General features: G+C 40.4%; 1 protein-coding gene across 1 annotated transcript; it reads left to right on the top strand.

Moving 5' to 3' along the window:
* Nucleotides 1-214: 214 nt before the first annotated feature.
* On the top strand, nt 215-24,599 carry mcm3ap (minichromosome maintenance complex component 3 associated protein). The gene is given in 30 exon segments (XM_055163024.1): nt 215-1,656; nt 1,658-2,120; nt 2,902-3,152; nt 3,355-3,436; nt 3,773-3,941; nt 4,928-5,142; nt 5,281-5,420; nt 5,850-6,047; nt 6,287-6,555; nt 6,958-7,120; nt 7,993-8,150; nt 9,497-9,705; nt 10,551-11,023; nt 11,461-11,561; nt 12,252-12,383; nt 13,410-13,523; nt 14,221-14,373; nt 15,324-15,521; nt 16,630-16,698; nt 16,935-17,069; nt 18,007-18,148; nt 18,590-18,854; nt 20,299-20,396; nt 20,607-20,997; nt 21,417-21,592; nt 22,072-22,210; nt 22,299-22,428; nt 22,771-22,956; nt 23,642-23,792; nt 24,237-24,599. Coding segments are annotated over 30 exon segments (6,654 nt in total). The 5' UTR covers nt 215-531; the 3' UTR covers nt 24,396-24,599.

Below are 24,599 nucleotides of genomic sequence, written 5' to 3'. Positions count from 1 at the left end.
GTGTATACTGTAAAAAGTAGCCTATATTGGAATAAAAGAATAAATGCATGTATATTTAAAGTAGTAATAATTATAGTAGAACTTTTTTTTTTAATTTAGTGTTTAATATTACTTGATCAGAATTAATAAAATGTATTTTAGGAAATTTGGCAAAGAGCGGAACCAACAATCAGAACGTTGGTGACGAGCGGAAAGGGGACAAAAATATGCAAAGGACAGGAAGATATCAAGGATTGGGCGCCTCGGAGCTGTAAAGTTAAAAAGCCTTGTTTTTTTCAATGATTAATTCCTGAGTAAATACTACAAGTACAATTGGCATTATTTCAAAACATAATAAACAAGATATGCCTCTGTTAATTGCTTTTAAACTCAAATTTAAGACGTGATTCACACATATTTGGTTGTTTACTCGCTGCTCGTAAGCGCTGTGCTGCTTCTGCGATCATGCGGTTAGTGTAAATAACATTTCAGTCTTATTTTTTTAATTCTCCTGCGGATTTGCAAAGGAGTGTCATTTTATTTACACCAAAAATGAATCCATCTAACCCGTTTGGAAGTACCCAAAGCGGTGCGTTTCAAGCCCCGAGCAACGCCGTCAAACCGGGTCTGTTCCAGCCAATTTTCGGGCAACATGGTTCCACCAGCCAGACTCAGCAGCAAACGATGGGCTTCTTCGGGTCTGGATTCGGACAAGCTTCGTCTTCAAGCCCCTTTGGACAGGCTTCTGCGTTCGGGCAAGCGGCTACAACTCCTCAAGCAGTTCCAGCTTTTGGGCAAACCTCCTCTACGCCGCAGCAAGGATCTGTTTTCGGTCAATCCTCTACTACTACCCCGCAGCAAGCACCTGTTTTCGGGCAAGCTTCAACTACCACCCAGCAACCTCCAGCGTTCGGGCAAGCAAATCCTACCCCGCAGCAAGCTTCAGTTTTCGGACAAACTTCCACCACTACCCCGCAGCAAGCTCCACCGGCATTCGGTCAGCAAAGTGGTTCTATGTTTGGAGGCAATAGCGCACCAGCTTTCGGGCAAAATACGACATCATCAAATCAGCGTTCTGTTTTTGGACAAGCGCCGTCTTTTGGTCCTACTTTTGGACAATCTAGCGCGTTTGGGCAAGGGTTTGGTGGGCAGACTAGCGCTTTCGGGGCGCAACAAGCTCCACAATTTGGGCAAACTTCCACATCAAGTTCGGGACTCGGGTTTAGTCAGCCTGTTTTCGGACAACCAACCACCACTACGCCAACTACGAGTGTTTTGGGGATGGCTTCATCAAATGCCAGTCAAAACAGAGGGTTTGGTACTGCTGAGTTTAGTTTTAAACCAAATGAGGCGCTGTTCAAACCTATTATTAGCGCAAGCCCAGAACCGACTACTACAACAATGTCCAATTCACCTTTTGGAGGAGCGCAGTCAGCTTCGACAACATCCTCGTCTACAAGTCTCTTTTCAAGTGCCAAACCTGGAATTGGTGGGTTTAGTTTTTCCCAACCTGCTGTCTTACCCGCTGCCCAACAGCCTACAGCATCTACTTCAAGCGTCGTGCCTAGTGCAAATAGTTATCAATTCACATTTTCGCAACCTGCTACTCCTAACAAGGCAACTTCAGCTGTCGCCCAGCCTACAACCCCGTCTTCGTTCAGTTTTACCACGAAAACTCTTACAAACGCAGTCCAAACCGCTATTTGGGGCTAGCAAATTTGGGCAAACTTTTGGAAACGCGAAAGATATAGAGGCAGATGGTAAGCAAAGCAGCGTGGAACCAACAACGGAGACAAACGTATTCGCGAGACTCGGCAAAGCGCCGAAACGCAAAGAGGACGCGCCGGGTTTGAATGTGGAAAAGGAGATAACGGAGGAGGAGGCCGCGGGAGAGACGGAGATGCCGCGACAGCCTCCGAAGCGGCCTTTGGTGCGGAGCCGTGGCCCTCCTCCCGGGTTATTCGGACGGGCTCTGAGCGGACTGCGGAGAGACACGTCAGGAGCGCCCAAGCGTGAGGCGAAGGAGCAGGTTTGGAAAGTGCCCGAGGGAGAAGAGACAGAGCGGCAGAGGGCAGCGACTCCTCCGACAATCTCAGCACCACCAGTGACCAGAGAGACTGCGGAGAAGCCAGTGGAGACAGGTGAGATGTGTCATTTGCATTACTCTAAAAGGTGTGCTACAGCTTTTTCCCATTGGTTCACTCTGGAGCCCGCAACTATCTTCACTATCTAAAGTTATCTAAAGTCAGCCCTGTTTGAGGGGTTTGAAGCGACCGAGGAGTAGTTTTCTGGTGGAGGGTGATGAATGTGCTCTTTGTGATCAGTGTGCTCAATGTGCCCTGATATGCACCAAATGAAAGAACTGACCAAGAAGGTAATCCGGGCTTTTGCAAATAACAGCCTATTGTACAATAAAGTATGTAGGCTGTAGATGATACAATGAGGAGGTGAAGGGCTGTGAAAATGATTACAGTAGTACAATGCTTTCGGTAGATGTTCAGTGAGCTCTTGTTGGGACTGGTTAAAATGGTCCCACATAGAAGTTTAGGCCTATCTTCTTTTTCTCTGTATGGAGATGTATCAGTCACAAGACTTTTCTTAAAGTGATACAGACAGTTGTCACTTTCTGACCTCAGCATGTGTTGATTTGTTACAGGTTTTTAAATGATTTTTTTTAAATAACTTGTTGAGCAGGGTTGCCTCTCCACAAAATGAAAATGCAATTTGGTGGCTCCTCCTGCTTGTCTCCATGAAGATAAGTTTAATGCCACTGTGGACTATTCCAAACAGCGCTTGTCCACTAACCTGAAGTGTGTCTGTTTGATCTGCATTAAGCAGTCACTGATTCACCATAAAACCATCTAAATTACATTGTGTATTATGTAGCTGTATCATAACCTCTATGTTTGTTTCTCTCCACAGAGCCATCCCCCTCTTCCTCCTCTGCTCCACTCCTCTCCTCTCCATCCTCACGTCTTGGACCTCGCAGAGAAAGCACAGACTCTCTCAGTGGCCTGTCCCCAAATGAGTGCACTGTGCTCCACTGCAGAGATGTCCCCCCAGACCTCAATAGGAAAGATGTCCTGGTAAAACACTTTGGACGCTTTGGCAAAGTTCTGCGCATCTACTGCAGAATACAACGGAACTCTGCCATCGTACACTTTGACAACCATGTAAGTACTAGAATAAGGAATGAGTTTTGCCATATGCACAACTGTTCTAAATGTGTTGCAATTGATACCCAGGTGTATGAAAATCACATGGGATATTTTTATGGCTGAAATCAACTTTAATAATGCCTTACCCTCTTTGTATGTTAAAAGAAAATGGTTTGATTACAGTTTTGCATGATTACATGTTTTATTTATGTCATAGGCCTCAGCTGCAAATGCGAAGAAGAAAGGACAGATTCTCCACAAACATACACTGACTCTTCACTGGCAAAGGAAGAAACAGAGTAAATACATTTTTATTATCTTTATAATTAAATATTCCACTAAGCTGTCTGATTAATAGCAGTCAAACAACAAAATCTTCTGTAATTCTGCATAAATGCTGCAAACCTTGTAGCTTAGATCTGTACAAAAATGTTCTGAAATGTGATTATTGTATTAGTTTGTCAGTTCAAACTTTCGAAAGTGTTTAAAATGTGAATTTTGAACTGAGTCCTATTAAACATAAATCTCAGATTTAATCACTTTGTTTGTCTGTGTTAACCAAAATCATTCAGGACAATCATTCCACTCTGCGGTGTTTCATAAGTTTTTAATGTCATGCTCATTTTGATGGACAGGTCTTGGAGACTCAAGGCCCAGAGGACAGACTGGACAGCAGCAGCAGCATCAGCAGGAGGAGAGGGGAGGGGAGGGAAGGAGGGAGGAGGAGCAGGGACTGATCAAAGCCTCGTCTCCCTTGAAGAGAGCTGCCCTCAGACCCCCCCACAGCACCTCTGTGACCGTCAGGTAAAACTATTCAAATGAGATTAAATATCAAGATACAAATGTAACTGAAGATAGTTTACAGTGCAAATTACAAATTGAAAAGTACAAATAATAGGATAGGATAAATAAAGATCTTCCCCTGCTTGAAACATGATCAATCCCTGTAGTCACTGCTCTAACTATTGAAATCACCATCAAGCCTCCAAGGTGTGCAAGAAATCAACATTTGACTTTTTCAGGGCCCAGCCCTAGCGTATAATGTATTTAATCAAAGCTTTTTCAAAACTGTATTTATTTATATGTGTTTATGTGTGTAGAGAGAAAAGATACAGTTTTAAAGATTTGATTCTAAATAAATTGTCGCATCCAGAAAACACTCCAATACTTTCTGAAGATGTGAGTTTGGTCACCTGTGAGTCAACACAAAGTTCAGGCAGATGTAATTGACAGGTAGATTAACCAATCAGGGACTCACATGGTCCATCCGTATCAAAAGAAATATGGCTGCTCTGAAGGAAAAAAGATGAAAAAATATAACAGGACTGGAAAACATGGTGGATTGAAAAATCAATAAGCGTTAACGTGAGGAGAGAGAAATGGGATTTTGTTTGTAAATGATGGATGTGTTCGCATGTGTCTATGAAATAAACAAATCTGATTGGATGTCATGTTTGTTTCTTCTGACAGATTGTGAACCAGACTGATCCCTCTGTTTAAACATTCTGAATTTGCCAGGCAAAACATACAGCCACACTTTTATTTTTACTCATCAGCCTTTAACCTGATGCATTGAGGACAAACAGCACAAAAATAACCAATCCCTCTACGTGAAGAATGATTGGGTGCCTTAAAATAAATTCTTACTAATGATAAATTTAAATATCAGTTCAAAATAGTTCCAATTGTGTAATTAAACCAGAGCTGTTATGACCTAATTTAGTTAGTTACAAAAAAAGACTTAAAGGCATAAAGTTGGTCAGTTTTTAAATGTTATCTCCTCTCCTCAGCTCTCCTGTGAAGAAGCCCCCCATGGCGCGCTCACTCCAGTTTGAAGATAGCCAGAGAGAGACTGGTTCAGATCCCCAGTCCTCAGATCAGAATGTGGACAGGGCTCCCGACCGCCCAGTGCCCTCCTCCCTGCTCCACCTGATTGGACAGATAGCTGAGACCACAGAAGAGAAATACAGACTGCTGGAGCAACGCGACAAGATACTGCGACAAGGTGAGCTAGTGCTGGACCTATCACTATAATTACCATATCCCCTTATTCAATATGTGAACACTGAAATTATATATTGTGCTCTCAGATGGCTCCATCCTTTATGTCTGAATAATAATAATGTGATTGATTTGTTTCCAGGGCGACCGAAGAGGGCAGACCTGAACCTGTCAAAGGCTTTTGCTGGGACCTGCCCTGACATGTGCCCAGAGAAAGAGAGGTACATGAGAGAAACCAGGAACCAGCTGAGCATCTACGAAGTCCTCCCAAACACAGAGATGGTGAGGGTCAATGATGCTTAATAATAGTTGACTATTTTGATAGGCAGGTATATCTTGACATTTATGAGATTTTAAAGGAGACATCATATGCAATAAATTAAATTTTGGAGGTGGTACATCACCTGCATGATACCATGGAATTAGAAAGTTTACAGCATTTTCAGGAGGCTGTGATCAATACAAACATTCAAGCCCACTCACAGTAAGAACTCCTGTTGGTTTTTACAGTTAATCAAAGGTCTAAACTGCAGGTTTAACTGATGTTATACAGAATAAGATGAGAATATTTAGATTTTTTACACAATGAAATGATGTTACTTGGAATAATTGCAGTTTTGGGATTTGTTTTTTTTGCCCCCATTCAAATAGAGTGTTAGATTAGTTTGTGATAAACCTTGTGATACTAATTTCGTCCATATATACTTTCAGGTGGACCACTGCACGGCCATAAAGGAGTACAGCCGCTCGTCCGCAGACCAGGAGGAGCCTCTGCCCCATGAGCTCCGGCCGCTCCCGGTTCTGACCTTGACCATGGACTACATTGTGACCCAGATCCTGGACCAGGGTCAGGACAACTACAGGGACTGGTACGACTTTGTGTGGAACCGCACCAGAGCCATCCGCAAGGTGAGGGTGATAAGTAAGTGATGAATACGAGCGTTCACAGTCCTGTTTAGGAGTTTGATGTTCAACAAAAAGGTGAGAGTAACTATCTTGTGACTGTAATGTTATTTGAGAGGGGCTTATTTAACTGCACAAATTAGATCAGACAACCCCAACACGTACTGCATTGCGTTTGTATCCTTATATTGTCTCAAATTGTATAGCTTTCTATTTCTCAATACCTCTGTCCCTCTCTCCTGTAGGACATTATTCAGCAGGACTTGCGTTGTCCTGATACAGTTGCTCTGATTGAGAAGTGCACTCGGTTCCACATTCACTGCGCTCACCAGCTCTGCGAGGAACACCTCTCCTCCTTTGACCCAAAGATCAACAAAGAAAACATGACCAAGTGTCTCCAGAGCCTGAAGGAAATGTACCAGGACCTATCCAACAGAGGAGTCTACTGCCCCCGAGAGGCCGAGTTCAGGCAGTACAAGATCCTGCTCAATCTCAACGAGGGCGACATCCTACGGTAAACCACAAGGAGACTAAACACAGAAAGTCCCTCTGCGATTTAAAGTGCATATGACTGGTTAAACTAGGGATGTCAAAAATATCAAAAAACAGATACTAATTGATACTAAAACTAGCACTGAAACTGGATACTCATTTGAGCAGATGTCGATACAAAAAAAAAGTCACATTGAACCTTTCCAATACACGTATAAGGCCACAGACTAGTATGCGCTCATGGACCACTATGGAACTTACCCAGAGCACTGAGTAATGCTGAAAATCACATTCTATTGCCTAAAGAAAGTTTGTTTTTAATGATCATTGTGATAATTGAATCACTGAGCCCTAATCTGGAGTCCAGAAAATCCCCTTGTGATTTAAGTCTTGTTTTTTTTGATAATTGTCTTGTATATTTCAGGGAGGTGCAGCAGTTTCGTGATGATGTCCGTAACTCTGTGGAGGTGAAGTTTGCCGTTCACGCATTTAGTGCCGTCAACAGCAACAACTTTGTCCGGTTCTTCAAACTCGTTCAGTCCGCCTCGTACCTGTCCAGCTGCCTGCTCCACGGATACTTCAACCAGGTATTTACACTTTAACATGAAAGCTACAATGATTCATCAGAATTAGCCAGCTATCAACACACGATTAAGATTAATTTAATAGTTGTTACTAGTTAGCTGGAGTATACATGCCAAAAGACCTTTTATATCAAAGACAACAGCAGAATTTTATTTTTTATTCTTTTGATTGGGACAGTGCATATAGGTACCTTGATACAACATGAATGTAACGTCACAATAACTTTATTCATAAATATTCTCTATCTTTAAGCACTCAGTCAGTATATTTTTTTTACTTTATCTGGTTAAAAAATATTTGAAGGTTTGGTTAAATAGTATCTAAAGGAACTGTATGTGACTTGTGCTTTTACTAATTTAATACATTTACTACAGTTACAACTGAACCTGGGTTGCCAGAGCAGATAGCATATAGAGCACATAAAGAACCTCCAGAATTCCCTCCCTGAGCTGCAGACGCTGCACTAGCACTGATTCATGACTGGCTGTAGGTGCTGGGGTTTAAGTAGTGACCATTCAGATCAGAGAGAGGACTTTTATGTGTAAATCAACTGGATTTCACCATTGAAACTGGAAACCGAATAGAAACTCACATGAGGCTCATTCTGCTTTCTGATTGTTTTGGTTCTGAAGACTATTATCCAAACTATAACACGAACAACTTGGATACCATGTCTAATGTTTTTGTAATTAAGAATAAATCAGCACTACAATGGTTATCAGTAAAAGCTCTTATGTTTACTTTGTATCTGGGGACACAGATAGGTCAACTAGTGATTAGCTGAAAATACAAAAAATTGAGAAATGTGGGCTTCCACATATAAAATAGTGCTCCAGCTAACAGCGTGTTTGTCCTGCCCCTGTGTTCTGTGAAGGTGCGCTCTCTGGCTCTGAAAACGCTGAACATAGCGCACACAGTTGGGCCGCGCTCCACCACCTTTCCTCTCGACGACATCGTCCGAATGTTGATGTTTCGAGACGGAGACGAAGCTTCTGCGTTTATTCAACAATACGGACTCAACGTCAGCGATGGGTGAGAGAGGAAAGCTGAGCAACGCTTTCGACATCAAACCTGTCACCCATTTACAACTCCATCCACAGACTCAAAACAGACAATACATTAGGATGTACTTCACTAACAGATACTATTGTGATTAACGAGGGTGTGTTATTTTCAGTGTAGATAGATCCTCCCTTCAGACAGATGTGAGGCAGTGGCTCACCCACAGACTGTATAAAGAAGTGGATTAAGGGAGTGTGGTGTCACCCATAGTCTTTGGCTCCAGTCCAATGATGCTCACGAGGATAGCAGTTATAGGAAGTGAATTTGAATAGTAGGAATAGGAATTTATTCATGGAAAAAACAGAAATACAAACACCCTCTTCTCATGCAGAGTTGGTTAATACAAACAATTTAAGACTAAAATGTCAAGGCTCACTACAGTAGTTACAGAGAGAGGGATGACAAATTTTCAATGTAAAATCAGTTGGAAAGTCAGTGGAGCCAGAAGCTCCCCCTTGCTCACTTCCTATTTGGAACACAGCGGCTGGAGAGTTGGGTATGTCCATTTATACAGTGTATGAGCTCCAAGATATTATCCAGTATTGTGATTTAGAGCCACCATGTCCATCCAACCAACGGTCAATGGCTGCGAACTCTGCCCATAGTCACAAGTTGGAGTGCTCGCAGCTATGCCATTCGTTTCAGTCATTCCAGGCAGCACAGTGGGGCTTTGAACAGCTGCCTCAGCAATTCGAATTTTCCAAAAAATCAGGACCATGCTTAATTTAGTCAGCTAAAGTCCTGCTATTATGGTTCCACACAGGTAAACGTCTTCTATGTCCTCCATGGACTGGGGCAAACAGGTTCCCCCTGAACCTTTGTTCCTCGTTGAAAAAAAGATGTCAAATGCCTTGAGAGACCAACTTATCAAATCCATAGTTAATTTAGGTTTAGAAGAGCAAAGTAGTGAGAGTCTCTCAAAAGTATACGACACTAGACCCTAGACTAGATGAGACAAAAAAGCAAAGCAGGGAAGATAAGGGGCAGGAGAGGAGGGAAAAAGTGTCTGCAAGCATTGGTCTAGAATAAAATTTTGTGTTTATACATCATTTTCACATGTACACTGTTCCATGTGTTTTGTTTTTTGTTTATTTTATTTATTTATGATAAAAATGTAGTTCTTGGTATTTTTGAGGATTATTCCAATTACAGTATTCTGTTTAGAGCTGCGGCTAACGGTTATTTTAGTAGTCAACTAGTCTGTGATTAATTTTTGTAATAGTTTTTTATGTTTTTCTTAATTACATCATTGCTTTTAATTAGTCACTAATTACCACTCTTTTTGAATCATGTTCATTTCTCTCTCATATTTCCAGCGTGGTGGAGCTGAGCCGGATCAGTTTCCAGGACCCGGAGCTTCCCGTTTCGTCACGCAGGTCAGAGGTCATCCTGTCCAAACGCAACGTTCTGATTGGTGAAGTGGTGAATGGGGGTCCGCTCCCAAACCCTCCTCAACACACCCCAGTCTGCAGCTTCGACGTCCAGAACAAGTACAGAGATGTCACCGAGGCAAAGCAGTTTAAAGGTACTGAGGTTAAAAGTGCACTGTGTAACTTTACTTGGAAAAGGACTGCAAGATTGAAAGCAGTCTAATCAAAATCACAGTTTGAATGAACGTAATTAGCAAATCACATAGGCTACCATTTTTAAGTGCCTCCACAGACAACCTTCTGCATGAAAACCACTATCCTTTGTCATGGTGCATTTTCAAAAGTGACAAAAAACTAAAACATGTTCCTGAGTCACAGTTTAAAATCCAGTATAGACCCTTTAAATATTATATGACTAAAGTGTAATCTGAAAATCATCAATTTCATATCATTTACTTTTTACTTGTTCACATACAATTGCACCCACTTTTTATATATTATACTATTTATATATTTTTTTATATTTTCTTGCATAGTAATTTTGAGTGTGTCCAAGTCATTTCTCTTGTAGATCAGTAGTTTGTAATGCATGCTTAGTAGGCCTGTCACGTTAACAAATTTTGAAGTGCGATATATTGTTAAAGTAAATATAGATGATAAACAGTAATACTGAATCCAAACCCTTAAAGAGAATTATATTCCCAAACCTATCTCTAGATATAAACAAAATAAAATAAATAACAGAATGAAACACTTTAGTAGTTAGTTTGTATCTATAATAAGTCATAGAAGTTTATAATTCACCTTCTGCAGTTCAAATCTTATCATATTGCAAGGAAATTACCCATAATCTCACTACTAAAAAGAAAATATACCCACGATAAATATTGACTCCCAAAAATGATTGTTCCATTTATCATTTCTTGAAAAGTAATTATCATGACTTACTACTTTGTCCTCTTTTGACTTTATGAATGAATTATGTCTATCTCTCTTGTAGCCACTCCCTTCACCTCCAGACCTCCAGCTCCAGAGACAGTGCTGTCAACTGAGCGTACTGTGAGGTCCTCTGACTCCAAGGCAGTGCCAGTGCAGTCGGCCCCTCCTCTGTCTAGAGCGGAGGAGACCGGGGCTTTAGAGGCAATGCTGTCATTGGAGCGTACTGCGGGGTTCTCTGACTTTGAGGCAGTCCCAGTCAGGTCGGCCCCTCCTCTGTCTAGAGTGGAGGAGACCAGGGATCTAGAGGCAATGCTGTCATTGGAGCGTACTGCGGCGTTCTCTGACTTCAAGGAAGTGCCAGTCAGGTCGGCCCCTCCTGTGTCTAGAGCGGAGGAGACCGGGGAGTCCACTCTGTTTGTCCCAGCACCGGAGAGGCAGTTCCAGCCGATCTCACAGCCCTCTCCTCCTCCTCCTGCTCCGGCTCCAGTCAAAGTCCCCACTCCTCCACCTCCCAAACCCGTCTACAGCAATGAGGTATGGTTTTATATAGTGCTGTTAGGTGATTATGTCACAACTAGAAACTCTACAACTGTTGTTTTTTTTTTTGTTTTGTTTTTGACACATTTCTGCCTGTCTTGGCCCCAGAAGAAACATCACACTTAACAACTCTATATAGGGGTGGGGCAATATGAAAATGTCACATAAATGTCACACGATGTACATCACAATTTACAGTTTTCCTCATTGATTTGATACATTTTTTGAGACAACTTAAAATTAGTGCAAAAGCATGTGGCTTGGAGTAGAAACATTGCTACATAATTCCATATATCTTGCGTCATCTATTTGATGTCTTCTATATATATCTAAAATGTAGAAAGTAGTAAAAATAAAAAAAAAAACATCTTTGTATGAGAGGATGTGTCCAAACTTTTGACTGGTAGTGAATGAATATTATTATTTTTTTACAGGATATCGAGGCGGAGTTGAACAACATGGTGGAGGAGGTTGTTGATGCTGCAGTGAAGGAGACTGCTGAAGCTGCTGTTTGCTACACCACAGCTGCACTAGAGTCAGTACAAAGTCATGTGAATTTAGTCAAATCATTTAAAGGGTCTGTACCTGAATTTTTTCCACATGTATTTGAGCAGAATTTGCCTCAGTACAGATATACTGTATAAGCTGCTCTTATCTATAACTTAAAAAGCGTTCTATTGTCTTAGAGTTGAAGTTCATGGTTAGTGTGCTAGTTATTGTTCACTTCACCATGATGACAAATCTCCGTTCTGGTCATTGTGATGAATAATTTGGACGCTCTGAATATATAATGTAAGGAAGGGATAACTTTGGACTACTGCAAACTGTTTAAAATGAACAGTTTTTTGTTTTTTTCCAAGGCAGTAAAAATCAGGTACAGCACCTTTAAATAATGAATGAGGAGTATTTATTGGTTTTGTTCAATAAAGGTGCACTATGTAACTTTTCTGCTAGATGTTTGACCATGTTGCTTGCCTTGTATCTAGCCAGTGTTTATTCACTTATGGCTGTTTTTATCTATTTTATTTTATATGTGCTTAATTGAAATCTTGAGTTGAAACAATAACATATCATAGAGGCAAGCAGGTGATGGACTCTCCATTGTTTATTTTGAACAGCCCAGTCTAAATGAAAAACGAACATATCTATAATGACACATTCTGAAGTTGATTAAAAAGGGCAGAAGTCTTATCAGTTTGTGATGTATTCTTATCTTCATTCCCAGGGTGAGCTCGGAGCAGTTGGAGTCTTTGGTCGCTGAAGTGACTGAAAATCTTCTGAAGGAGATTTCTGTGAGTGAAATCAAACTAGAGCAAGATCGAATCGCAGAAGAGAAACGTCTCAAGGAGGAGGCCAGGTAAAACACAAATATCCCTCTAGACTCAGCTTAATATTTATGCAAAATTAACTTATTGCTTTCTATGTTATAACATTGTTCCCTCATCAAAAACATGTCTGAAGAGGTTTTAGATGTCATCGATGCTTGTTTGAGTAATTTAATGATCTCTCTCGGGCCCTATTCAAACTCTCCTTACACTTAGCTGTAAGATTCTGTACAAATTCTATGCAAAACCTACGTCACCCATGCTTCCAAATGACAAATGTCCATAAATATACGGGGGGCGTGACGTAGCCAAAGGGAGGGGGGACTCAAAGCATGAAAAACATTTTAATATATTGTTTTCAGTGAATATAGTATTTTACAAACAATACAAGGCACCTGTTATGTGTTGTCAGCTTTTCTGGAGGCGGCCTAAAAAAGAGTCCTAAAAAGAGTCCAGGAGAGATGGTACAGTCCACAATAGGTCCCTTTATTGGTTCAAGCAGGTACCGGTATTGATTCAGTTGATTCAAAAAACATCTCAAAACATCTCAAATAAGCACAGCAAAGTAAGCAGCTATACTTGAACATCCTGTCAAATACTAACTTATTGATTAGCTTGTTCAGCAGAAGAATGCACAGCTCATGGAATGCTTGCTCATGTTATTGAGTTCAAATATGCCCTTGCTGTCTCATTGGCTTTCCAAAGTCCAAACATTAACCTCTCTTATCTAACCATAGGTGAACAACATATCTCAACATGTCAAGGAACATTGAGTGAACAACTTCTATATTTGCATGGTGAATTAACATGATTAAAATGAAACGTTAACAAAGAGAATAATTCTTACAGGGTTACCAGTTACTACCTCATAGAAGTAAAATACTCCTTTTTAATATTTAAATTGAGTATTGTGTATATGGGTTTGCATTACATCAAAAATAACTCTTGTTTTTGTAAAGTTACTATCAGTGTTAAAGTCTTGTCTGTAATTGAAAAAAAATAAAAAATAAAAAAAAGATCTTTGCTGTAAAATGTCCTATTTTCCATTTTTCTTTCAGGAGGAAGCAGGAGCACGAGGCTTTCCTGGTCGACTACAGCTTCTCTCTCTGCTCGGAGCTCATTTATGAAGTTCTGGACGAGACCATTGAGAAAACCGCAGCATCTGAAATACAGTAATACAGACATTTACAGCTCATTTAACAACTTTTAGTACACAACGAACTTGAGAATCCCAGCAAACCTAAAAACTTTTGGTAATAACAATATTCCCGCAAACATGAAACAATAATTCATGGACAGTCAAAATCTGAAAATGTAGTAATAAAATGAAAACAAATACCCAACATTTGTAGTATATGTAGTTGGGCTGCACAGTGAATCATTACTGAATCGAAATCGCATACTCGTTGGTGCAATTATCAAATCTCAAAGGCTGTAGCTACTTAGATAAAAGAATGTCTCCTGCAAAGGACAAAATCTTTTAGACTTTTATAGAAAAATCCTGTATCTGTAGTTTAGATCTGTACAAACATGTTCTGAAATACATGGGATTCTTGTGTTAGTTTATCAGTTCATATTTCATCTTGTCTCAAATGTTAACTCCTGGAGTTGTTACATAAACAAAATCCTACTTTTTTTTTTTTAGGTTTTTGCAATTAGATAATAATAATAATACTGTTAGTAATGTTTAGATATATCCGCTGTTACACACAAGTTAGATGCCATTTAACAGTGTTCCCTCATAATAATGAAAACTGCTGATTCATAATGTTCCATGCCTGTTATGGTGTCATACCTTAAAAAAGCTGATTTCTTTTCTTGTTCTCTGGTTAAATTTGCATGTCTAATCGTATCTCTTTGTTTTTTCAGGGAGGCGTTGGATGAAAAAGCTGCACGTGTGTCCCGCTGCACTGAGGAGGTCTGTTCTGTTTTACTGGAGGAGACTGTGGACGCAGACATCGCTATCTTAGTCCAACAAATTCTGGATGTGGAGCTGCAGCGAATACATAAATACATCAAGAGGTTATTACATTTAAAATGAACTGTTCTGAATTTTTGTCTGCTAAAAGAAAAATTAAAAGTCCAGTCTTTCCTTAACCATATTAAAAATATTATTCATAGAGAAATGCTTTCTACATGAGATCACTGCTGCCTGAAATTATGTCCACCCTACTGTTGGGTGTCATATTGTTTAGACCTGGTTTAGTCTTGGTTTAGACCTGAGTTTAGTCCTGGTGTAGTCCTAGTTTAGACTTGGTTTAGTCTTGGACTGGTTTAGTCCTGGTTCAGACCTGGTTTTAGTTGTAGTTTAGCCCTGGTTTAGTCCTGGACTGGTTTAGTCCTGGTTTAGTCCTAGTTTAGTCCTGGATTAGTCCTGGACTGGTTTAGTCCTGGTTTAGACCTGGTTTTAGTCGTAGTTTAGTCCTGGTTTAGTCCTGGACTGGTTTAGTCCTGGTTTAGACCTGGTTTTAGTCCTAGTTTAGTGTTGGTTTAGTCCTGGTGTTAATTCTGGTTTAGAGCTGCACAGGAGGAAGCACGGTCCCTCTCTTCTGTAAATACAAAGTGATGTCTGAATTTCGCAGACACAAATGCATTTTTGCCCGTGCTGGTTCTGTTCTACTGGCCCCTCGACCTCGTCCATTGTGTGACGCCACCATCGTTAACAAGACATTTACACAGCTTTTATTGCGCGCGTTCTGTTTGGGTTTGGCAACACTGTCTGCTAGGTATTTAATGGAAAAAAGTGTAGTAACAATTTTATCATTTGATTTAGTAGATCAACCTTTTTAACAGTTTTTACATGTTTACGTATTAATACTTATTGAGGTGTATGTATCTTAACGATTATACCACCATCCCCTGTTGCTTCTGGCCTTATTGCTGTGGCTTCAGTTTGTCCTTTATTTAAGTCTGCATCTTTGTAGGTGGCGTGATGTGGTGTTATAAATTGTAATACTCTTGGTCCTGTGTAGGTGGCGTGATGTGGTGTTCCTGCGGCGTCAGTTGAAGAGGCAGATGAGGGCGTTCCCGGCTGCTCCGTGTTTCGTTGATCCTCGGTTCAGACTCCGAGCTCTGGCTCCCAGCGCTCCAGATCACACCTCCATCGAGCTGCTCTCCAAAGGTCTGGTGAACCTGGGCCACTCCGGGAACCTCACTGTGTCCTCCAACAGGTAAACGGTCCATCATAGTTATAGGTACACACCTTTGCATTCACTTATCTTCAATCATTTGCTGTTTTACACAATTTATTGCCTTCAAGTTGTTAAGTTGTCAAGTTAATTTCATTTGAGTTCCTTGTGTGGTAGTATGTAACTTTGAGGAGGTGGAAAGCCATCTGCAAGATTACATGGCAATGTAAAGATACTTTGTCAGTAATTGGAAGGAGAAAAAAATCAATTATAAAGGATGGACACAAAAATAAGACATTAAATCTTATCTGAAAAGAAAGGTTCAAGAAACACAAATGTTCAAAAAATAATTTCATATTGTCAACATAAAGCTTTTGTCACTTGTAGACTTACACATAATGGGAAGAGTAACCAAAACTTCTTCTCAAGAATACTGTCACTTCAATGAAAATATTATTCAAGTAGGAGTAAATGTATGCAGAACAGTACAATTTCTTTAGGAAATGTCGCTACCAGGGTAGCCGCGGGGTCTTTAAAAGTCTTAAAAAGGTCTTAAATTTCACATTCCTAAATTAAGGCTTTAAAAATTCCTAAATTATGCTGTCCAAGTCTTATTTTTTTCACAAAGGTCTTAAATTTCATTAACCTATTTTTCTGTATACTCATCCGGTCTGCAGTGCAATGTGAAATGGTGGGAGATAAAAAAAAACAATGTGAAATCACATGAATGAACGTCTAATTTAGAGTATGTGCAAACAGTACTTTGGTTTGTGGCGCCGGTGGCAATGAGTAAATAACCAGTACAGCGGAGGAAGGATGGATCATGGGGAAGTGTAGGTTTAATCCACAGTGGCTCTTAGATTCTTGATGTAGTACCATAGTTGGTTGGTCATTATTAGAATTGGATCTGGAGGTTTTCGCCCGCATAATGGGTGCAATGTTGGTCTTAATTTTCACTTAAGTGGTCTTAAAAAGGTCTTTAAAAAGTCTTAAATTTGGGGTAGTCAAACCTGGGGATACCCTGACTACACTCTTCTGACTACAAGATTTATTATTATGTTTATTTTATTTTTTATTATTATGTTTATTTCTTTTTGTCTTATTTGTCTTACTCTTATTTTTTTTAATCTTTTTTTTTTTCTATTCTAAGGTTGCTGAAAATTAGAGACGAGGTGGTCCATCAGATGAGAGTCCAGTACTTCTACAAACTTCTGCTCGAGTAAGAAATAATGGTTTATAATATCTTAAAAAATCAAGTAAAAAGTTATTAGGGCTGACCGCTAAAACCTATGTTTCATAATCAGCAGAAGATTTATAGTGAAGTTCTACATCACTAAATATGTCTGCTATAGTCTTCCCCAAAGCCCCTTATATCAGTATCGGAACGGCCCCCGATATGGTCAGGCCCTATAAATTCTAAATAAAAAATAATGCTGATATTCACATGTTTTTTAGTGAGGCTTTGTGGGCTCCATTGGACCTTACCGCTTTAGTGATGCAGCACCTCCCGAATCCTCCTCCAAAAATCTTCTGGAAAACTCTTCTCCTTTTACCGAGCGAACACGAGACCGGAGAGAGCGTGGCCGACAGGTGAGAGGATTTATCAGGAATATGTTTAAAGGCCCTGTACCTGGTTTTCATCCATCTATTTCAGCGAAAGTGTCTTACCCCAGTACAGATATATTGTTTAAGAGTCTCTTGAGGTCAAAATGAATCCACTGTGTACTGTCTACATCTAATTATAAAACAATTTAGAGTTAGATGATCAGGAAGTGCACCGTCGGCTTGCTAGTTGTTGCCAGTCTTTCTCTGAGAGTTGTAAAAAGAGCTTATAAATTCAGATCTTATAACTTGCGGTGAATTATTAGAATGCTCTGAATACATTTCTGCCACTGCAAACCGTTACAAATGATTTTCACATTTTTAAAGAAGAAATATTGTGTTTGTGTCTGTTATAAAGTTATAATTTATGACACCTGTGGAATATTGTTATAAACTGCGCATTTTAAATTGCAATATTTATCTAAAACGACTTAATAAAAGAAACAAGAGGTTGCTATAACTTCATCACAACAAGGATTTGGCTATCCATACCCGCACATTAACATTTTTTTGAATCAATATGCAACACTGCTGAATCCTACATGTATCACAGATTAAGGAAATAAAATTGGAGAATGAAGTAAGTACAGAGAAGTGTGTACTGAGGACGGTGAAAACGGGAGTTGACAGCTGCCAGCCTCGGTGAGCTGACTGGAGCCAAACGCCATGAGTGATGTCACACGCTCTTAGTCCACTTCTTTATACAGTCTAAGCTCCAAATACAACTTCGAGAGGGTAAATAATGAGCAAAAACAACTATAACATGGTCAAAATGTCTAAAAAGTTGATCTTGCAGAATAGTTCTGCTTTAAGACCATAAAAATCAGCTCCAGCGAATAAAGACGTTTGGGTGATATAGCCAAAAACACTACCGTCTGTTGATTGGACGTTTGTTTATATAATCATTTGTGTATATTTTGTGCAGGATCCTCTGTGATTGGTTAGAGGTGAAGCTGGGGGCTGGTTCAGAGGCCTGTTGTCGTGATGGGACTCTTCACAGCCTCTGTGTCTCCAGCTCAGTTCAGGAAAAGGGACTGGACACACACACCCTGCACATCGGAGTCAAGGTAGGCTCATATCATGTGGTTCCATTTACTGTAGTAATGCAATGTATCACGGGCCTAAATATTTATTTTTACTTTATTTGATCACCATTTAACTTTTTGTGTTAGTGTCAAAACGTAAATAGAAAAACAAGATTAGATTTTAGACTAAATTGATTCATTTTTGGCCATTCAAAGGGTCTATATTACACAATTTTCTGATCTATGATAGAAAGTTGTTGCTTCATCTAAAGCATATTTGGAGTTGTGTTTTGTTTCATTCACACCTTTGAGTCACCCTGCATTAATGTCTGTGTACATCTCCAAAGCTCAAAATGCTCTGTTTTTGATGAGGAAACAACATTATAACAGAGATCAAAGAATGGCATAATATAATAATAATTTAAATAATAGCTATATTGTACAGGTGGAGTGACTCTAAATCATATGAACCTTTCCTCTCAGGTTTCCTATGGGCCTTTGTCTGAGGACGGCCTGTGTAAGATGGAGGAGGGCTCGGAGCTCCAGGGCACCGGGGGTCTGCTGATGCTGCTCCCAGCCTCGGCGCTCCTCGACCCCCATCGGAGCGACCAGGACGTGCCCCTCCTGTCCGCCCTGCTCCAGCTCAAACAGCTCCAGCAGGCCTGCACGTGGCACTGCCCTCTGCCCCTCGTGATACTGGTGCCCGGGCAGGAAAGGGACGAAGGGCACACGGCAAGACTGGCAGAAGGTAGAGGGTCACATCTGAAAGTCTTAAAAAAAAACAAAAAAAACAATGGTTAAAACAAGGCTTGACAAGGATTAACTTATTAAGTTGGTTTTATTGACTTTTAAAGACTACACACTAGACATTACACAAAACACAACAAAACAGCAGCCACTTTCAAATTGAAAAAGGCAAAGAATATAAAATAACATGAAAAATAATTAGGCTAGAATTGGACATACTGATCGGTCGATGAGAAAACAATTTTACAACAGTGTAAAATGAATACAGTTGGATGAATATAGTAGACACAAATTAGCAGAAAACATCATTATAATAAACATTTAATACAGTAAAAATGTTTAAATTATATAAATATATTTGTAGGAGCCATTCTTCTTTCGTTTAGGCTAGGGTCAATTTGGGTCACTGTTTATGTCTGGGCACAGGGTGACCTATATTTGGCGTGTCCACAAGGGGGCAGGATGGAGTCAAGCTCTATATGAACGCACAGTGAACTGTGTGTATGGGTGACAGGAGGTCACATGATTTTTACCTCTCTCTGACTTGTGGTCTAACTTTCGCTATTCAACTCGTTAATATTATTGAATATCTATCCACCCACTCCAGTTCTTTCTGCTGTATAATGTAAAGTACCACAACCTGGATTCTGAAGCGCGTTAGTCCTGGGTCCCCTGCACCCAGAAATGACAAAAGGTTAGGACTAAAATTGTTGTTACAATATTTAAAAATTAGAATAATGAAAAACAGAATACAAAATTAAATTTTAAATTTTAAAATAAAATTAAAAACTGTACTGCATCCGCCTGATGAGGGGTCAGTGACAAATCTGGAGGCACAACTCCAAACAAAGCTATAGTGCAGTTTGCTACAATATTCTTTTGTGACAAGGACTAACTTATGAACATATGAGTAGGCGACTTAAAGGTGCAGTGGCTATCAACTCAAACAGATCTTTGCACTCACTGCAATATTATTGCTGCTATTTTCATCATAAGTAAGTAAAGTTAAACGAATGTCTACAGAGCTTTAAACACAGTGCTCCATTGGCACCAGAGGCACACGAACTCGCTCCACTTCTGTACAAACAGCCACCGGCACTAGGACCATATACATGTTTGTAGTAAAGTTCTTATGTTTAAATTGGTTTAAACAGACTGAAATAAAACTGAACTTAGCCTCCCTCGTCAGTTATGTCATGTTACAGTTAAAAACATTTACGCATCAAGTTCAGCATCATAAGAAATGGAAGGCACATTTAAATTCTAATAAAATGTCTTAATAGGCCTTTGTTGAATAAAAATATCTTTAAGCCTTTTTGAAGACCTCCACACTTTGTGCCCATTTCCACAGACTTGAACAACAGCCTGAAAGGCCCTGTCACTCACTGCTGTCCCAGTAAGCTGCATCTAGTTTCAGTTTGTATAATTTATTTATTTTCTTTCAGCTCTGATGTTGTCAAAACTGGTGGAAGACGGACTAATCTCAGAGTATACATTTTTCTTTCTACCGGAGACCACTAGTGATCTACAAGGCACCAAAAAGGTATTTAAGTTACTAATGTTTTAATCATCTTTATCAAGAGGCAGGACACAGGACAAACATGCACACTTCACTCCGAGAGATCAGGAATTTAACCCATAACCTCTTTACTGAAAGGAAGAGACAGAATAATCACTCACATATTGTATAGTAATTGTACAGTATTTTTAATTAGTTTTATTTTAAACTGTCTCTTGCTTTTTTTTCTTGTAGCTAACAGATTCGTTGCAGTGGCTTCTCTTGCGCGCTCCTCCTGCCTTCCCTCTCTCCTGCCAAACTTTGGTCGGACTCGTCGAAACCAGATTGGGTCGGGATTTCAGTTCCAGAGTCTACTCCCACAGACAGGAGCGTGCCTCTGCTGGCCTGCCCCCGCTGGGCCCCCTACCTGTGATCACCCTGTACAACGCCGTCCTGAAGCACATCGCTGACGCCATCTCCTCTCCAGAGCTGTGCAGACTGTCGTGGCCGCCGGTGGAGTTTTCTGTTCCGGAGATGAGGGAGTTTGTGCCTCATGTCGGGTGGAACTGTTCTGAGCACCTGAAGTGGATCAGAGAGGCCATCTTGAGTCTGCAGCTGCCAGAGTGGGACAGTGAGTCTCCTACAGGTCAGTCAGCACTCTGTTTAAAAACTGTCACAAATCTACTAATTGATACTAAAATTAGTATCAAAACTAGACAGCCATTTGAGCAAGTATCGATAATAAAAATAAAAAAAAAAGTCCCATTCACAGGTCAAAAATTAACCTTTCCTGAATGTCTTTAGAATGATCTTGAGCTGTATCAGAACAAGTATAAGAACACATAGACTAGTACACATCCATGGACCACTATGAACCTACCTGCACCACTGAGGGATTACACACATATACTTATTATGTGTTGTTATTATTATGTTTCATTTAAAATGTTCATGGTATGATTTTAGTTGTTCTCTTTCTTGCCTTAACTTTCTTTTCATTCATTGTGTAACTTGCAAAAAGAGATTATTTCAACAAAACTAATTTCATTGTTGGTCTTTTTCTAGACTCTTGGTCCGAACTGTGCTCCTCCATCTTCTTGTACGCGGCACAGATCCCAGTGTCACCACGCTCTCAGCCTCTGCTTGTGTCCCGCCTCGAAAACCTGCTGGAACGAGTCCGATCCAGGGTCCAGACCAGAGACCGGACCAGAGACCAGACCAGAAGGACCCCCGGAGCCAAGGTACAGAGTGGATTTTATATGGCCAACTTATGAATAGGGTTGGAAGATATAAGCAGTAGAGAAGGATGGGTTGGATAATACTGGTGTATAACAGTAACACAAGGTGTGAGGAGACAGAAAGGGCACAGAGCTTGTGGAGGAGGTTCAGTCTTTGTTGAGAATGTTTATGGATGTCACTGACATATTTGAAGTGATTGCCACATTCTACTGTTTTGTTGTGAATCATGGCAGTTGTCAGGTCTGGGATGTGTGAGTGGGTGTAGGTGAGTAGTTTGTTAATTTAACAGTGCATCAACGTGAACTTCTTGGCTGAGGTTTGCACAAAACATGAATGAACCACAGAATTAATCACAAAATGAGAGATATGTCACGTTATACCCTTGTTTGGGAGATTACACTAGATGTTTCCGTTTTTGAGGCCAAACCAAGAATTGCAATATTGTCAATTTTTTGATAAATTTTTTGTGTAATTCCCTGAGGTCCCATGGAGCTTGTGGGCCCACACAGAGGAGGAGGTCTGCCCAGACGCCGAGTTTGTTCCTTGGGATGATGTTCTGGTAATCTGCATCGACCACAAACTCAAAGACTGGACACTGCCCGGACCCCCAGTCTGCGAAGGTAAGAGAGAAGAGGGGGCGAGAGAGGCAGAATCTAATAAAGAACATTTTGAGCACCTCTAATCCAGAGACTGATGTTTTTTTCAAAGACGCTATGACAGAAGATGGAGAGATCCTAGTGTATTTCCCCTCTGAAGCTCTGAGCTCCTTTACGCCTCCAGACGAATGGACTGAGGCTATGAAAGAAACGCACAGAGAAAAACATCAACAACAAGAACGGTACGTCATATGAGAGTTAGGACATATTCACACCTACGGGTTTTGTCTGCTTAAAATGGACTAGAGTTCGGAGGGTCAGGACTTTATTTCAGTTGTGACAAGCAAACTCTGATGCTTACCAAACAAGCCCAGAGATTGGCCAATGCAGTCTGTCTCTGGGAGGAGACAGCTCCTACAGGAGACGGCTCTGACTTTGTTTGTAATAAATACTCCAGCTGCGATAGTGCCAAATGGTATCCTTCAGTGCTTTAAGCAGTGCACTCTGGTGGTTTGTAGGGATGAAGTAAAACCTTTGTATACGTATGAATATGCATTTAAATTGTCCTCTTCACTGTGTTTTAGGGCAAATGAAGCTGTCAGGGTCCCTCTCCCTTCTCTGTCCCTGCAGAAGAGACTGTTTTTCAGCCTGAAGGATCCAGAGCAGCCCCCTGAGTCCAGCCTGGACTTCAGCTACACTCCCACACCAGAGGAGGCGCTAGCACACAGAGTCCTGCAGCAGCTTGAGGAGGAGAAGCAGGAGAGTAAGAGGTAAGACTGCAAATGTGGCAGAGTCATTAGCACTTTCTTTTCACAGCAAAAGACCTGAAAAGTCTTTTTCTGTGGAGTTTGGATGTTTTTTCCATGTCTGGCTGGGGGTCCCGCATAAAACATTCACAAATGCCTAATCCTGCCGTTAAATGTTGCTGCTGATAGCTTACTTTTGTAGAAAGGTTATGGAATCCTTATAGTTTAAACTGAGCTGGAGGACAGGGCAGAATTCTCAGGCAGAATTTGCTGTTTACCTCCTACATTGCAGATTTGTTGACCTTGTTTATGGTTCATACCTCTAATTTCTGGGCCTATCCACATGAATCAAAAACTGGCACTGACAGTCCATTGTCTTCTCTGTCAGTATAAATAAACAAGAGTGAAATATGTTTTCACAGTGGCTTCAAAAATGGCCCCAAATGCATTATTGTCAGTTTAAAGGACTTTAAGACATGATTTGTTTGGGACTGGCTCCAAAAACTTGCCATATTAATCTCATGATATATGATAATAATATGATTCAACATTCTTAGACGTGAAGATTTAACTGAAGGGACGATAAAATAATCCTAAAAAAAACAAATTAATCTAATGAACCATAATATAGATTAGGGAATGGGCAAATGATGTCTCACCAAATAATCCATATCATTAAAATTTCCATTTGAATTGTTCCTGTGTCCAGGATGATGGAGCAGTTCCAGCGCTGGTCTGAAGGTGGTGCTCGGGAGCCGCTGTGCACGCCTCTGTTTATGCCCTCCTCCACTCTGCTGACCCTGCCCACACTAGTGCCGCCCCCTACAGGCAGGACCAGAGAAGCGACTTCTATTGCTCAGGTATTTTGAGTGATTTTGATTCATACACTTTTATCCTGCGTGCTTTTTCTGTGGGCGTGGATAGGGGATAGGTGAAAACTGACATTTTTGTACATTTAAGCCTCAAATGCAGACATGCACACTTTAAATGGTAATCCAGAGTTACTCCTCTGTGTGCATTCACCCTCACCATACTCTCATCTGATCTTTTCACCACAGTTGTTTTAAAGAAAAATGATGTGACATGCTCTCCTACTATTTTACCTGTGGTGGGTCTGTTTATCTACCTCGAATGTTCCACAATACATTTCATTTATCTTTGTGGATCATATCTATGGAGAGGTGAGTCCGCTCACAATAATAACTGATAAAATTGAGTATCTAAGTTGGAAAGGCCACGCAAACACACCTCCATCTCTGATTAGAAAAGTTACATAGTGAAACTTTAATCTACCTTTTGTACAGGTTTTCGAGACGGAAGCTGGGTCAGATTTGCCTAAAACTCCTCGTCCGTCTCTGTCCTGGAGAATGGAGGAACTGGAGCGTCAGATTTTAGCGAGTCAAGAGGAGGAGCTAGCAACAAAACTGCACCTGAGTGAACTGCTAAACATCGTACAAGACTGACTTTAAATAATGTCTGTTTCTCAAGGACAGAAACATCTTATATTTTTATTACTTCACTGGCTTATTTTAAAACTGTTTTTCATAAAACGGTGAATCCTGTTTAATGCCTTTTTATCAATTAACTGTATTTGAAGTGTGAATAAATGTTAATGTTTAGTTTTGTAAAGGGACAAAAGTGGAATAAAAGTGATATTTTTCATGTAA

The sequence above is a fragment of the Boleophthalmus pectinirostris genome, unplaced genomic scaffold (genome assembly GCF_026225935.1).
Source record: "Boleophthalmus pectinirostris isolate CB_2022bp ecotype Guang Dong unplaced genomic scaffold, ASM2622593v1 HiC_scaffold_1, whole genome shotgun sequence".
Classification (NCBI taxonomy): Eukaryota; Metazoa; Chordata; class Actinopteri; order Gobiiformes; family Gobiidae; genus Boleophthalmus; species Boleophthalmus pectinirostris.
Note: the sequence above shows the minus strand (reverse complement) of the source record. Positions and strands in the feature narration are given on the sequence as shown.